Source organism: Melozone crissalis, unplaced genomic scaffold, assembly GCF_028551555.1.
Source record: "Melozone crissalis strain CALT ecotype California unplaced genomic scaffold, PUWL_Pcris_2 ptg000046l_1, whole genome shotgun sequence".
NCBI classification, from domain to species: Eukaryota; Metazoa; Chordata; class Aves; order Passeriformes; family Passerellidae; genus Melozone; species Melozone crissalis.
Genome location: NW_026535824.1, coordinates 5,422,958 through 5,438,667, shown reverse-complemented (window position 1 = coordinate 5,438,667; position 15,710 = coordinate 5,422,958). Strand labels below are relative to the sequence as shown.

Genomic DNA, 15,710 nt, shown 5'->3' with positions numbered 1-15,710 from the left:
TCCAATAGTGCCAATTACTCCAGTAATGGAGATCTTTAGAGGGATGGGTGGAAAGGAACAGGATCAAAATGGATGGGTCTTCTCAGAGGAAGAAGCAGAATCTGGGAAGACAGCACAGCTTTAAATTAGGATATCTGCTGTGCATGGCAAGACAAAACACAGCCCATTCCTCATCCTGGCTCTGGATGTGATTCAACCCACTCGTCCCCAGCTCTGGAGGTGTGGTGCAGAGTCTGATCCTCATTCCCCTGGCAAATGACAGAACTGAGCTGATCTCAGCCTGGAATCCCTGAGGGTTGACAGCAAGGACTCCTACCAGATGTAACTCGTGTTCGCAACAAGCACAGCATCCACTGGCAGGGAATGATTTGCTCTTCATCCTTCCCACTTTCCAGGTATTTCTCTAAGAAAATCCACCCTTTAGTGGGGACAAAGCAGTAGATATGGAAGGCTCTGTGTGCCCCAAAAAGCCACCAGCCTGTTCACCCCACAGCTCTGCCACTCACAGCCACCAGCTCTGCACAGAGCAGGCAGCAAACTGGTCACTACTGGCACTGCCTGTGGTCTGAACTGGGAATGGTGGATCACCATCAAGCTGCAAGTGTTTTCTAGTGGGAAGTATTTTACCCAGTTCCATACAGATTCTGGTACTGGGTCAGCCCCACAGCAGCTTTGGGGAGTGTTTAGGTCAACAGGATCTCCCCAGGCTGCAGCTGGAGCTTGGGGCCTCCTTCCAAACTACAGCACAGTAAAAAAGATATACGAAGGTCACAATGAAAAATCCTCTGCTGAGCCTCCTTTAGTGTCTCTCAACTCCTAATTCTGATTGTAAAATGCTATTTAGGAAGATCAGACTGATCAAAATCAGAACACCTTTGTGGATTTTTGTAAAAATGTGTTTTGAAACTTTAAGATGAGGGATTTTCACTGAAGTCGTTATTCCTCTTACAAGTTTTTCAGCATCCTGTTGTTTTGACTTTCCACTCTTCCCTCCTGCCAACTTTTACCTGCCCAGAGCCAATTGTTTTGCTGACAGCTGCCATGCCCATGTGCCATTTTCTGAGCATCACCTGCATGAAGCCTCAGGGGCTCACTAAGGAAAACTCACTCCTTCATATTCTTTGCAGAACCAGGAAAGATCTTGCTTGGAAGATCTCTTGCCCAATAGAAAAAAGAGGTTTTTATTCAAACCTACTCTATGTGCCATCACTGATGTATTTTTGACTCAGAGAAATCTGTTTATTTTCTGTTCTTAAATCAGGAGTGAGCAGCTCCATGAGCAGCACCACAGCAGAGGAAACACAAACAGGCTGTTACTCAAACACCATCTCTGAAGGGATTGTGCTTTGCTTTTCAGATGAGATTAAGAGCTCAATTACAGTAGAGAAAAAGGCTTTCATTAAATCACACATAGAACATAATAAGGACAAATTACAAAGCTCTTCAGAAGCAAATCTGTGTCAGACTGCTGGGTAAGGAGGCCCTTTAGGAGAGGCCTTCAGAGGTTTCTCCTGCCCTTCTGAGAAAATGAGTCCTGCACACCTCATCTCACCATGTTTTTGAGGAAAGCTTACAACCAGAATCCTATGGAGCATCCAGTGTGCAAATCCCATGGACAGAAATATCCACTGGCCTCAGGATTTGCAGATGTGAACCTGGAGGTGAGGGACTGGATGCTTTTCCCTCCCCAGAAACCCAAGGCACTGCATGGCAGAGCTCAAAGTGGCCAGCAAAGGGTTACCCAGAATCCTGCACCTGGGAAAGGGGAAGTCCAGGTTCAGTCACAGAGTTGTCACCATTTGATTTTGTTCCCTTGTTATTTTGCTCTCCTGGAATGTATTATGGTTAATTAAAGGCAGTTAGCTAATTGGATGGTAAGCAGATGCTGGTTAAAAAAAACCAAACCACTGTTCCCCTTTGAAATGCCAGACAGGAGATTAATTGAAGTTCCCTTTGAAAAGATATCCCCAAACCTCCGAATCTGTTGATGAAAACAGTCAAGGAAAAGTCAAGGAGAAAAGAGCAAACAATGTTTTTCAGGAGGTTTCACAGCTGAGGCAACTGCAACCCCCATCAAGCATTAGGATTGAGGATTGTCATTGCCACATCAGGAAACCTTTCAAAGTCTCAAAATCTTCCACTGAACAGCAGTGCCAGAATGCCCCAATCCCATGAAGGCATAATATTTCCACCAAGACCAGGATGAGATGAGTAGGAGAGGATGACTGGGGCTCTTCAAAAGCCAGACCTCAGAGCTGAGACAGGATTTAATCCTGATATCCCTCTGGTTATCCAGAAAAGGATCAAGACATGTGAGGGAGCTCAGAAAGCCAGAGTGCTCAAAAAAGCAGCATGTACACAGAAGGAAGAAGAGAAATGATACAGCTGGATGCTTCCTAATGCTCTTCTTTGGACCGACCTGGTGCAGTGAGTCACAGAAAACTTGCTCTAAACATGGGTGGCAGAACTGAAAATGCTCACTGGTAAGTGTGGAGAAATGGCTACATGACAGAGGCCAGGCAGACATTCGCTTGTTAGCCGACCAGGGGCTGGGAAAGTACCAAACACAGCTAGTTTGAGTTTTGCCACTGCAAGATAGCGTGTCCTTGGGCCTAGCTGGGTATGATAACAAGTGGACAGAGAGACGTGGGAAATAGGGAATGTAGGCCCAAAGGTATGAGGAAGAGTTGATGGTATAGTTTAACCAATAGATCGCTTGGCTTACAGAATATTCATAAGCTTATTACTTGCTGTATAAGTGTCTAATGCTCTCTTCAATAAACGGAACTTGCTTATCACTCATATTGAGTGCCCGAGTCTCCCCTCACCGACAAAAGGCTCATCCCCGACAAAGGTCTCATTCTGCAACAAATGGCTGCCCGAACAGGGACCTAAAGGAAGTTTGAACTTGAGAGCCATTCTGCAACAGCTTGGAGCCTGGGAAGAGCTTCAGACGGAGCTCCGACCTGATCAGCCACCAGATGATCCACGCCGGGGAATGGCCCTACAAGTGTGGGGAATGTGGGAAGGGCTTCAGCTGCAGCTCCGCCCTCGTCACCCACCAACGCATCCACACTGGGGAGAGGCCCTATGAGTGTCCACAGTGTCAGAAGAGGTTTCACACCAGCTCCGATTTCCTCCTGCACCAGCGCATTCACACAGAGGAGAGGCCCTTCTGCTGTCCTGACTGCGGGAAGGACTTCAAGAACAACTTTACCCTCATCAGGCACCGGCACATCCACACCGGGGAGAGGTCCTGCGAGTGTCCCCAGTGTGGGAAGAGCTTCTCACAGTGCTCGTTCTTTACCTGACACCAAAAGAGTCACCGGTAAGGGCAGTCCTGTGAGTGCCCCAACTGCAGAAGAAGCTTCATGCATTGCTCCAGCTTCATCCCCCATGGGAGGACCCATGTTGGTCAGAGCCCTGGCCATCCACTTTCCCTGTGATCCATGTTGGGAAGACACTGGGCTGGTTATTCTTTTATTTTGGACCTAATTTTTTTTTTTTATTCATCTTCATCCCTTTAAAACAGAGAAAATTGGGGTAAAAATCAATAAATTAATCAAAGAAATCTAAAGCTTCACTTTTTACTTGTGTTCCAGGGGAATCTGGTATTCAGGGAGATAACTGGGAGAATTTGGGGGTTTTGGGGGTATTTGGTGTACTTGTTTCCCTTTCTTGGCACTGAAAGAGACCAGAGGGTTCAATCTGTCACCTCAATGCCACTGAAAACTACTCAATCCCACTCCAAAATTCCTGGATTCCACAGCTCTTTGGTGTGGAATGGGGTTGGAAGGGGATTGAGCAAAGTGGGCTTCAAATCAGGAGGCTTGACATGGGCATTAGGTGGGGCAGGATGGGTGGGATGTGGTTTGGGAGGTGGAAAATGGGGGAAATATGGCTTGGGAAGGGGGCGTTGATGTCCAGGAGTGGTGGGATGTGTTGAGGTTGTGATTGGGGAGGTGGGCTGGGGTCTGGAATGAGACAGCCAAAGTTTGGGGATGATGAAGGGAGGGGGAGCCCATTACTGAATGAGTTTTTTTAATAATCCACATTCCTGAAGAGATTTTGAGGGATCTCACATTTCTGAGGTGTTTTTTGGGCACTCCCCAGCTCCTGGGGGTTTCCTGAGAGCAGCTCCATGGAGCCCCATTGCCAGAGGTGGTTGCCTTGGGCACGAGCTCAGAGCTGTAGCCAGAGTCCGTTGCCTCGGTGCTGGAGAGCAGAGAAATGATGAACGGCCCCAGACATCTCCAGTGTGTGCTTGGGGCAGGGAGAGTTCTGCATGGGTGGGGTGGTCACTGTCCCACCCCAGCCACTGCAGCCTCTGGTGCAGCCCCAAAGTAGCTGCCAAGCCCCTGGCACCCCAAAAACCCCACCTGAGAGAGGGACCAGAGCAGGTCAGGCTGTGACACGGGTGTGACACTGACACGTCCCACGACCCTGGAGCTCACAGCAGGTGAGATCCAAGACTGACTGTGGATCTCTGTCTCCCTCTCTCTCTTCTCCTGACTTACTCTTCTCAAAATCTGGTTAACTTGCAATTGGACAGGTTAGAGTTTGCTAAGTCAGTGCTTTATGAAGTGATTTACTGTAATTCCATGTTGCTTCAGATTTCCCAAGTACCTCATTCTCTGAAGTTTGCAACTAAAAGTTTGTTCTCCACCCTCCTGAGCAGTTTGTTGTTTTCTCCCCCTGGCCATCTGTCCTGCAGGCTGTGCCCCCTGTGTGTGCTGCTCCTCTGCCCTGGCCGGCTGCACTCGCCCATCTCGCTGTGCCCCAGCATTTCTCACCCAGCGTTTCTGTGCCCTCCCTGGGCTCCCTGCACCCAGCGCTGCCGGCTCCTGGCACACAGAGCCAGGGCAGGAGCCCACCCTGCCAAGGGGCTCTGGGCAGGGCGGGGGCTGCGGTGGCTTCTGAGCTCAGCAGCTGCTCCTGGCATGGTTCCATGGAGACCGAGCACAGCAACGCGGCTGAGCATTGTCCCTGCTGAGGGTCACACACTGCCGGGGCACATTCCCTGCCTGCAGCATTGCTGAGCATTGTCCCTGCTGAGGGTCACACACTGCCGGGGCACATTCCCTGCCTCCAGCATTGCTGAGCATTGTCCCTGCTGAGGGTCACACACTGCCAGGGCACATTCCCTGCCTGCAGCATTGCTGAGCATTGTCCCTGCTGAGGGTCACACACTGCCGGGGCACATTCCCTGCCTGCAGCATTGCTGAGCATTGTCCCTGCTGAGGGTCACACACTGCCGGGGCACATTCCCTGCCTGCAGCATTGCTGAGCATTGTCCCTGCTGAGGGTCACACACTGCCGGGGCACATTCCCTGCCTTCAGCATTGCTGAGCATTGTCCCTGCTGAGGGTCACACACTGCCGGGGCACATTCCCTGCCTGCAGGATTCGTGCCTGACCCAAGCACTGCACTGATGGCTCCACTGCTGCTTTCCAGCAAAAACAGGGGAAGGAAAACTGTGTGCAGCTCATGGTATTTTGGAGTGCCTAAAACTCGCTAAGTCATCGATCTTAGAAGTGGGATGCATTGTGAATTAATAGCATGGAGAAATAGTGTAAGATGGAAAAGGGGAGCATAAAAATAAATTGAGGAAAATATTTCAGATGATTCCTTACCATTTTCATTTCAGTTCTGGAAAGCTGGTTCAGTTTTCCAGGAATCTTCTCTGTAATCCTGTCTGCTCTTTTCAAAAACATTTCCTGGAGAATGAGGTCGAACTCCTGTCACAAGATGTGCCACCACCTGCAGCTTCTCTTGGCTTTCCACACTGTGCATGCAGCAGGACTCTTGCAGCAAAGCAGGACAAAAGTTTTGAGGACTTGAAAACTTGTCCTTTCTTTTCCTGGTAGATCGGGCAGTTGTGCCGTGGGTAAGGTTTTATATTGTTACTGTTCCAGGCTAAGGAAACAGGAGGTGGTACCAGGAATTATTAGGTAATACAAGCCTGGCTGAATGCAGAGAAAGAATTTCCAGAACCTGCAGCCACAAGTGGAGAGTTGTGTGATAATCATTCCAACCTGTCAGTGGACATCTTGATAATGATCTGGAATGTGAAAATGGTCTGACAGAGGGAGTTTGTTTCTGAGTTCAGTGGGGACGATTCCACATCTGGTGCCTTGGTGCATAAATCAAGAGCAAAATCAATTCATGATAAGCACCAGACCAAGCTGGACCTCCCAGAGTAACTGACTAAAAGAATCTGAAAAGGAGAAATGCAGAGAATACTTGGTGAACCTTGCCTGGAAGATGGGTGATTTTTTTCTAATAACTACTAATCCATTTTGGCTTTTGACTTTCTTAGCAAGGCCATTTGCATCCCAGATTTGCCATGAAGGGAGAAGCGTGAGCTTGTGAAAGTGCCTGAAAGACGCCCTGTTCCTCTGCAGGGACACTCAGGCTGGAACAGGAGCTGGAGCCCTCTCTGGGGAAGCCTCCTCCAAGCTGGAATTTGTGCCATGCTGGGAGAGGAGGAGGAGGGGGAGAAGGCTGGCGCTGTGTGGCAGGAGCAGGAGGTTTGGGCCACAGGACATTTCGTCTGCGCCGCTGCCCCGCAATGGGCGGCCGTGCCCGGGGCTCTGGGCCTGGCCCCGCGTGTGCTGAGCTGCCTGGGCTGGGCTCAGGTTCCCGCTGGGCCTGGGCAGAGCCTGGGCTCAAACTGGGGGCAGCAGCAGTGCAAAACACCTCTGGGCATCTGCGTTTCCTGCTGCTGGGAAGGGGCAATGAAGCGAGTTGAGAAGTTCTGGTTTCTGTTTCTCCTGGCGGATTTTTTAATTTAATTCCCCACTATGGAGGCAATTTCTGTGGTGGCCTCTGTCAGTATATTCTATTCCAAGAGCTTCAGCAACAGGGCTGTGTTTGAGCACTGCAAACATGGTCTGTGTGGCTTTAATTCCCCTCGCCTTAGTGCTCAGAGGCTGGAGGGCATTCCAGTATCTGCTGATCTTTATGTCCAAGACAAAAATACTGACTTCACTGTCATGAAAGCACCGTGGGTATAACCAACTGAAAGAGGCACTTGCATTTTTATAGATAAAATTCAGGTGGCAAGCAGAAGAGGGCCAAGAGCAGCCATGATCTGCAATTCCCAAGGCAGAGGCACCAGCAGCCTCCTACTATCAGCTCAGGGTGAGTAAAACAGTGCTGTAAACAGCTCTGGAACCCAATCCTTTCTTCCTCTGAGGGCCAGCTCAGGGCAGCACAGGCGGGCCCTGAGAAGTCAGGGCTGTGTGTGGGTGCTGGCTGCTCTGCTCCAGAATTGAGCTGGAAAAAGCCCTTGGGAGCCGAGGCAGGAGCAGGCGGGAAGGGGCCGGCGCTGCTGCTGCCCCTGGCCGGGAGCCCCGGCTGGGCCGGGCCGGCGCCCCCTGCGCTGCGGCTGCTGCTGCTGCCAGAGCCAGACGGGACTCAGGGACAGGGAATGGACACGGGGGGACAGCAAAGGCCTGGCTGGCTGCTCGTGCCAGCGCCAGCATAGAGCTTCAGCTCACAATGAACCCCGAAGGAAACGCTGGGGAAAGGCTCCATTTCAGGCCGTCTTTACTCATTGCTGGGAAGGGACAGAAATAAAAGGAGAACAAGCAGGGCCCGCCCCCTTCTCCTTTGGGAGGAGCCCCAGGCCTGAGGCTGTGAGGGGCCATGGGGGCCATGAGGGGCTGTGAGGGACACTTAGGAGACATAAGGGTCTGTGAGGGTCTGTGGCTGCCCAGACAGTGCGGGGAACCTAGGGTCCATTGTGGCACAGCAAGGCCTTGTGGAACCAAAGGGACCATGGTGAAACTATGGACCCTCACGGTACCACAGGTCCATTGTTACACAGCAGCCACAGCAGGGCTGCAGAATCAAGGAGATCACTGTGACACTGCACAACCTTATAGAATCAAGGCATCCATGTTACGCTACTGAGCCTCATGGAACCAAAGGTCCATTGTGACACTGTGGAACCAAGGAGACTGTTGTTGGCAGTACAAAAGCTCATGGAACCAAAAGTCCATTGTGACATTGTGGGGCCTCATGGAACCATGGAGACCATTATGACACTTTGGGACCCACTGGAACCAAGGGGCCATTGTGACACTGTGCTGCCTCATGGAATCAAGGAGACCATTGTGAAACTCGGGGGTCCCAAGGAACCAAGGGTCCATGGTGACCTTGTGCAGCCGGGAGTGTCACAGAGAAGCCACTGTGACACAGTGAGGGCGCATGGAGCCAAGGGGCCATGGTGACACATCAGGGCTTTGTGGAACCATGAAGCCATTTTGACATTGCAAGGCCTCATGGAAGCACGGAGCCATTGTGGCACTGCAGAAGCAAGGGGAACATTGTGACACTCCGGGGCCTCATGGACCCAAGGAGACCATTTTGACACTGTGGGGTCCCATTAAACCAAGGGAACATGGAACAGGTCTGGCTAGCTGGGCCTCCTGGGGACCACCTGACAGGTCCAGCTCACCTTGGCATGTTGAGGGCTGCTTTTCATCTGCCCCTGAAGCACTGGGGCTCTGGGCTTTCCATCTTATGGGAGAGAACTGTCCTTTTCCTCCAGGGGCCCATGGCCAAAACTGGGATTCCTTCTCCAATTTTCCTTATATGCACAGATTGTTCCCAGATGAAATCTGCCAGGACAGACAGATCTGGCTGCCTTGGCCACCCAGGGGCCACCTCTCATCTGCCTTTGAAACACTGGGACCATGTGCTTTTCTTTCTTATGGGAAAAAACATCCATCTTGACCAGTCGCTTATGGCCAAAATTGGGCATCTGCCTCCAGAATTCCCTATATCCAAGGATAGCTCCCAGACAAAGCTGCCAGGACTGACAAGTCTGGCGGACCTTGGCTTCCTGAGGGCTGGCCCTCATCTGCCTCTGAAACACTGGGGCTCTGTGATTTCCTTCCTAACGAAAAGGACTTGTCTTCCTGTTCAGGTACCCACAGCCAAATATGAGATTCCACCTTCAAAATGCCCTATGTCCAAGGAGAGTCCCTAGATAAAAGGTGGCAGGACAGAGAGGTCTGGCTGTGTTGACCTAAGGGTGGCCACCTCTCATCTTCTTCCAAAACAATTAGACTTGGCATTTTTCTTTCCTACTGGTAAAAACCATCCATCCTGACCCGGTGCCCATAGCCAAACCTGGAATTCTGCCTCCAAAACTCCGTACATCCAAGGATTGCTCCCAAATGAAAGCCAGACAGGTCTAGATGCCCTTGCCGCTTGGAAGCTGTCCCTCACCTGCCTTGAAACACTGTGGCTTGATGCTTTCCTTCCTATGGAAAAGAACCATCCTTCTTGTCAAGGAGTTCAAGGTCAAAATTGAGATTTCTCCTCTGAAATTTCATATATCCAAGGACTCCTCCATGACAAAAGCTGCCATGACAATCAGGTCTGGCTGGCTTGGGAGCCAGGACAGAAGCCACCTGTCTCCTCATCTGCCTTTGAAACACTTGGGCTCCGTGCTTTCCTTCCTATGAAAAAGAACTGTCATTCTTATCTACAAAGAAATGGTCAAAATTGGGATTCCACCTCCCAAATTCCCTGTATCCAAAGGTTACTTTCATACAAAAGAAACTAGAACAGAGAGGTCTGGCTGACTTAGGCCTCTGATGGCCAGCTTTCATCTGCCCCTCAAATACCGGTGTTCCGTGTTTTCCTTCCTATGTAAAAGAACTGTCCTTCTCCTCCAGGTGTCCATGTCTGAAATTGGGATTCCACCTAAAAAATTATGTATATCCAAGGGTTGCTCCCAGGTAAAATCTGTCAGTACCATCAAATCTGGCTGGCCTTGGCCTCTGGTGATTGCCCCTGCAACACCGGGGCTGGGTTCTTTCCTTCCCATGAAGATCCCTGGGACACTGTGGGGACCTCATGGAACCAATGGGATCATTGTGGCACCACTGGAGCCCATGGAACCAAGGGGCCATGGTAACCCAGCGGGGCTTCATGGAGCACAGAGACCATCATGACTCTGTGGGGCCTGATGGAACCATGGAGACCATTGCGACCCTTCAGGGCCTTGTGTCACCAAAGGGGCATTATGACACCTCAGGTCCTCATGGAAGCAAGGGACCATTGGGACACTGCAGGGCCCCATGGTACCGAGGGAACAGGGAGCAGGTCTGGCTGCAAGCACCGAGCCCGGCCGGGGTCACGGAACCATCTGCAGGGCCCGGGTGAGATATTACCTCTTTCAGTGCTTCCATTCTCCCTCGAGTGAGAGAAAAGAACAAAGTGCAGGCACATACAGGAGCAACAGGAAGACACCAAGGTCATGAAGAAGAAGTCGAGTCCCAGATGGGAGGGATGAGGAGATGTTCTGATCTTGGGGCTGAAATCCTCTTGTAAAGCTATGGAGAAGGATGTAACTGATACATCAGACTCTCTTTTTCCCTGTATCGCATTGAAAATTATGGGGACATGACTTGTTCAGCAAAGGCCTCCATGCTAAAGTAAGCAAATATTGAAGTAGCTGTGATCCCATGAGAAGTTAGAACATTGAAAAAGGGAAGAGTGATGAGATCCTGTGCCTTCACAGGGAGAAGAAAAAGATCTCTGTTCTCAGAGATGAAGATGATTTCAGAAATAGATGAGGAAAACCTTTGCTCTTAAACAGCTCATCTTTAAACTAGTACCCCATAAGTTGACATGGCCCATAAACACATCGGTAAAAGAGCTTTGAAAAACTGGGAGGGATGTCACAATTGCAGATTTTTTTGGGCAGTTGCTATTCATGGAAATTGAGAGTCACAAGAGAAGTGCTTCTTCTGGAGAAGTCTCCATAGCATGACAGAGAGACTCCTCTCCCTAAGTGAACTCAAGAAAGACTATTCTAGTTGGGGTAAACTGACTGAAAATTCTAGGTTTGTCTCTTTATATTGTCAGTAAGAAAGAAAAGGTTGCAGGGAGAGGAGAAGTGTTCTGAAAGTTTTGTTCTTATTACTTTTTCTTTTAGTTGCTATTAATGAACTTTTCCTCATGCCCTCTTAAAGTTTTGAGCCAGCTTTGCTGTTCTCCTAACCTTATCACACAAGAGGAAATGAGTAAGTGTATTCTACTGACTGCACTGGTAATTACCCAATACTGAACCCACTACAATAATTGCTGCATTCTCCAAGAAATCTCAAATTGGTGAATGAAAACCACTACAGAAATATTTCTGATGAACTGCATTAGAGCAGAGGGAAATCAAGGCAGAGCCATGGTTTGCCAGGACTTGTTTGATCCTAATCAGCCACACGGTGCATTTGGAGCGAGCCCTGGAATCTCAGGGCCTGAGAGGAGATTACACAAACCTTTCCAGGAGTCAAAGTTAGAAGAAAACCCCAAAGTGTCTCAAAGCATGGATGGGTCCCACTGAGGTCCATCCCCTACACAGGCTCCTCATGGACTCCTTGGAGGACAGAACTGGAGGCCAGGATGGCACAAAAACTTCTAAGAGATTCAGTGTGGAAAGGAAAATCCAAAGTACTTTAAAAACCTTGAGTACTTCAAAGTATTAATAGGCACCACTGAGTGTCAGTACAAACCTCTCCAGGGACTCGTTAAAGCAGATAATTGGGGCCATGATTGCACAAACTTCTCACAGAGTCTGCATCAAAAGGGAAACACCAAGTACCTTAAAATAACTGAAGTAACTTGAAGCATTAGTGAGCCCACTTAGTGTTACTGACAAAGCCTCTCCAGGGACTCATTACAGCAGATAATTGGAGGCTATGATTGCACAAAGCTCTCAGAGACTCCAAGGCAAAAGCCAAACCCAAAGTCCTTTGAAAAACTCTGCGAGCATTAAAGACCCCCCCAGGGCCATTGCTGAGCAAGGCTCCCCAGGGACTCTTTCCAGCAGATCCTTGAGGCCACTGGGATGTGGGCTAGGGGGGGATGCTGAGGGCAGGACAAGGGGCTGACAGTGCCCAGCCTGGCTGAGGCTGTGCCAGGAGGCCCCAGGGCCTCAGGACAAGGTGTCTCCTCACAGCCCTGGGTGGCACAGACCCTGCTGTGCCCCAGGCACCAAGACTTGGCTTCTCTTGGTCCCCACCTGTCATCACTGCCTCCAGTTCTCTGCTCTGCCTGGGGCCTGGGGACACTTCTTCAGTTGTATGCCTCAGTGGGACCCATTAAAAGTTACAGAAACTTTGGAGTTGGATTCTGACTTGGAGTTCTGGAGAGGTTTCTTCTGCTCCCTCTCAGGGACTGATGTTCAGGGCCTGAGCACAAAGCCCCAGAGGCTCATTACAGTCCTTGTGCTGTGTCTGTGCTGCTGAGCTGGGCTGGGCTCCTGGCACACAGGCAGCTCCTGGTAACCAAGAAGAGCTTCAAAAGCACATTTCTCCTGATGAGCAGCTCTTCTGCCAGCCCAGCAGGGCTGGGGCACTGCCTGCAGCCAGCCCAGGCACAGCACAGAGGCACAGAGAGCTTCAATCAGTCACGGCTGGGAAGGTGCTGAGAAGTGCCTGGCGCAGAATCACTGGCAGCACTTGGCACAGGAACCTCTGGCTGCAGGACAATACAGCTGCAGCTCCTGGAGCCATATCTTAAAGCTGGAGCATCCCATTACATACAGACTCGGTGAGTGCAACTCTGGATATTTCTGGTGCTGGGGAGGTGAAATGCTCATGAAAATCTGACATGCTGAGGGCTTCTGATTAGTCATAAAATATTTCCAAGTCAAGGATTTTGATAAAAATGAGGAAAATTTCTAAGACTATGTAGTCAGTTTCCTACTATTGCAGAATGAAAGGTAGTGGGGATGAATATTACAGGTTGATTGTGACGTATTTAATATGAATTTTGACAAGTGCCTGAGACATCTGAATTGTTACTTTTTGTGATCAATAGGTTCACAGGAATTTCCTAATGTGCTTTCAATACGTTAACAGGAAATCCCTAATATGCTTTCAGCTGTGCCCAAGGACAGCACCAGCATCACCTTTTTGCTCTTAACTTTCATGCTCAGTCTGAGCTGTCCTTTCTCCCAGCTGCAAACAGAACCTGCCCCAAGCCAGTGCCCTGCCAACAGGCAGGGTTCTGTCAGGCCAGGGAGAGTGCACAGAGATTTGGGGTCTGTGAGTGCTGGCAGGGAGAGATCAGGCACAGGGAAACACCTGCAGCAGGGAAATCTCCAGGAAGCAGAGAGATGATCAGGCAATGAGAGAAAACAAACCCCAGCAATGCTGTGGCAGGGAGAGTTTAGAGATGTCCACAGGATCCCCTCCAGTGCAGCCCCTCCCTCTGAACAAGCCCCCTCCCTCCTGTGCCCCAGCCCAGCCTCTGCCCTCAGGGCTGGGGCTCCAAGGCGTGCAGCCCCACCTGTGCAGGCAGAACTGCAGCAGAGCCGTGGGGCAGCTCTGCAGCCCCGGGCTCAGTTCCCTCTGCAGAGCACAGGGCTGGGAGCATCTGCCCGGCCCTGGGGGCTCTGGCAGGGGGCACCGCTGGCTCAGGGTGATGCTGTCCCCAGTGCCCGGCTCTGAGCAATGCTGTCAGTGCAGCCAGGGAAGGAGCTGCATCTTCCTCAATCCAGTGCCATCATAAGGACACTTGGAAGTGTCCCTGAGATTTCAGTCCAAGCTGGGAGCTTCAATCCAGGATGCAAACCTGTCCTAGAACAACGTTGAGTTATAGGATTGATGGGGAAAGGCAGAGGTGTTCTGACACTGAAAGTGCTGCTGGGTTGGTGGAATGAGCAATGTGAGTCCTTGGCTACAAATGTGGAGCTGGGCTGTGGTGGATCCATCTGCTCTCAGCAGTACCTGGGGTTTGGTAAGAGAAACTTGGGAGTGTGAGCATTCTCCATTTAAGAAATTAAAAGCCCAGAGAAACTCAAAACAGAATGAAGTGACAGATCATCTGCCCCCAGTCTGCACTCACCATCTGGCTGCAGGGAACTCACTTTGTTCTACCAGAGGGCGGAAGAAATGCTGAGTGTATCTGATATTGAAGAAGAACAGGACAGACGTGGGGGGAGCTCAAAAAGAAAACCTCACAACTCTTAAACACAAAACAGTGTCTGTGTATGTTACAGTGGAGGCTGTATGGGAAATGGCTTTGATTTTGGTTACAGATATCTCCTCTGACTCGTCACTGTCCCTTTCTCCATGAACAGATCCCAATGTCAAGGAACAGCAAATGTCCAACAGCAGCTCCATCAGGCACTTCCTCCTGCTGGCATTGGCAGACACGCGGCAGCTGCAGCTCCTGCACTTCTGCCTCTTGCTGGGCATCTCCCTGGCTGCCCTCCTGGGCAACGGCCTCATCATCAGCGCCGTAGCCTGCGGCCACCACCTGCACACGCCCGTGTTCTTCTTCCTGCTCAACCTGGCCCTCAGCGACCTGGGCTGCATCTGCACCACTGTCCCCAAAGCCATGCACAATTCCCTCTGGGACACCAGGGACATCTCCTACTCAGGATGTGCTGCACAGGTTTTCTTCTTTCTCTTCTTCATTGGAGCAGAATTTTCCCTCCTGACCATCATGTGCTACGACCGCTACGTGTCCATCTGCAAACCTCTGCACTACGGGACTCTCCTGGGCAGCAGAGCTTGTGCCCACATGGCAGCAGCTGCCTGGGCCAGTGCCTTTCTCAGTGCTCTCATGCACACAGCCAATACATTTTCCCTGCCCCTGTGCCATGGCAATGCCCTGGGCCAGTTCTTCTGTGAAATCCCACAGATCCTCATGCTCTCCTCCTCCAAATCCCTCCTCAGGGAAGTTGGACTCATTGCTGTCAGTGCCTGTTTAGCACTTGGCTGTTTTGTGTTCATTGTTTTCTCCTATGTGCAGGTCTTCAGGGCTGTGCTGAGGATCCCCTCTGAGCAGGGACGGCACAAAGCCTTTTCCACCTGCCTCCCTCACCTGGCTGTCGTCTCCCTATTTATCAGCACTTGCACATTTGCCTACCTGAAGCCGCCCTCCATCTCTTCCCCATTGCTGGATCTGGCCCTGTCAGTTCTGTACTCGGTGGTGCCTCCAGCCCTGAACCCCCTCATCTACAGCCTGAGGAACCAGGAGCTCAAGGCTGCAGTATGGAGACTGATGACTCGATGGTTTCAGGAACATTAAACTACAGGCCAGTGTTTGCAAATCACTTGTAATAAAAGTAATCTTTGATACTTCTTCTTGGCTCCATTTTAGAGTTCCTTTACTTTGTTTTACTTTTTTCCCATTGTCCAAAAAAAAATGTCATTGTTTGTTCCATTGGTCATTTTGTTTCTCTCCACCATCCCTGTGGCCACAGACTGTGGCAATGAGGGGCTGTGCTGTTGGTGCCTTTAAATTAAATGATGATCTCTCCTAACAAAGTTTTCAGCAGAAAACTGCAGAACTTTTCTGCCCTTTTGTTGCCTTCTCTGGAGCTGCAGCAGCAATGTCTGTGTGCAGAGCTGGCGGCACATCAGTGCTGGCCCAGCAGCTGTGCCCAGCAGCAGCAGCACTTGGTGTTGCCAGTGCTGCTGCCGTGGCCCTGCCCTGCTGCCCTGGTGGCCCTGGTGTTGCTGTAGGGCCTGAGTGCTCTCAGGGCTGGGCACAGCCCTGGGGGTGGCAGTGACGGGGCTGCAGCAGGGACAGGCCATGGGCACTGCTGGGGCAGCGCTGACGCCTCAGGCCAGGCCCTGGGGGCTCCAGGCTCCTTGCCCAGGCTCTCTCAAGAACACGCCCAGGCCAATGCCCAGCACAGAAAAGCCCCGTGAGCAGCCCCAGGCTGGCCGTGGGCA

At 50.9% G+C, this 15,710-nt stretch overlaps 2 protein-coding genes across 2 annotated transcripts in view; one reads left to right on the top strand and one right to left on the bottom strand.

The window, feature by feature from the left end:
* Window positions 1–10,208, bottom strand: part of LOC128943469 (serine/threonine-protein kinase pim-1-like) — a gene marked incomplete at its 3' end in the record, with an annotated part of 36,808 nt that extends 26,600 nt beyond the window's left edge. The window contains exon 1 of the mRNA XM_054286405.1: window positions 10,191–10,208. Coding sequence (XP_054142380.1) covers window positions 10,191–10,208 — 18 coding nt within the window. The remainder of the gene's footprint in view (window positions 1–10,190) is intronic.
* Window positions 10,209–14,190: 3,982 nt separating this feature from the next.
* Window positions 14,191–14,505, top strand: LOC128943543 (olfactory receptor 14I1-like; the record flags this gene model as incomplete). Its single annotated transcript, XM_054286456.1, has 1 exon — window positions 14,191–14,505. A coding segment is annotated over one exon (315 nt), but the record flags the coding sequence as incomplete, so codon positions are not given.
* Window positions 14,506–15,710: the final 1,205 nt, after the last annotated feature.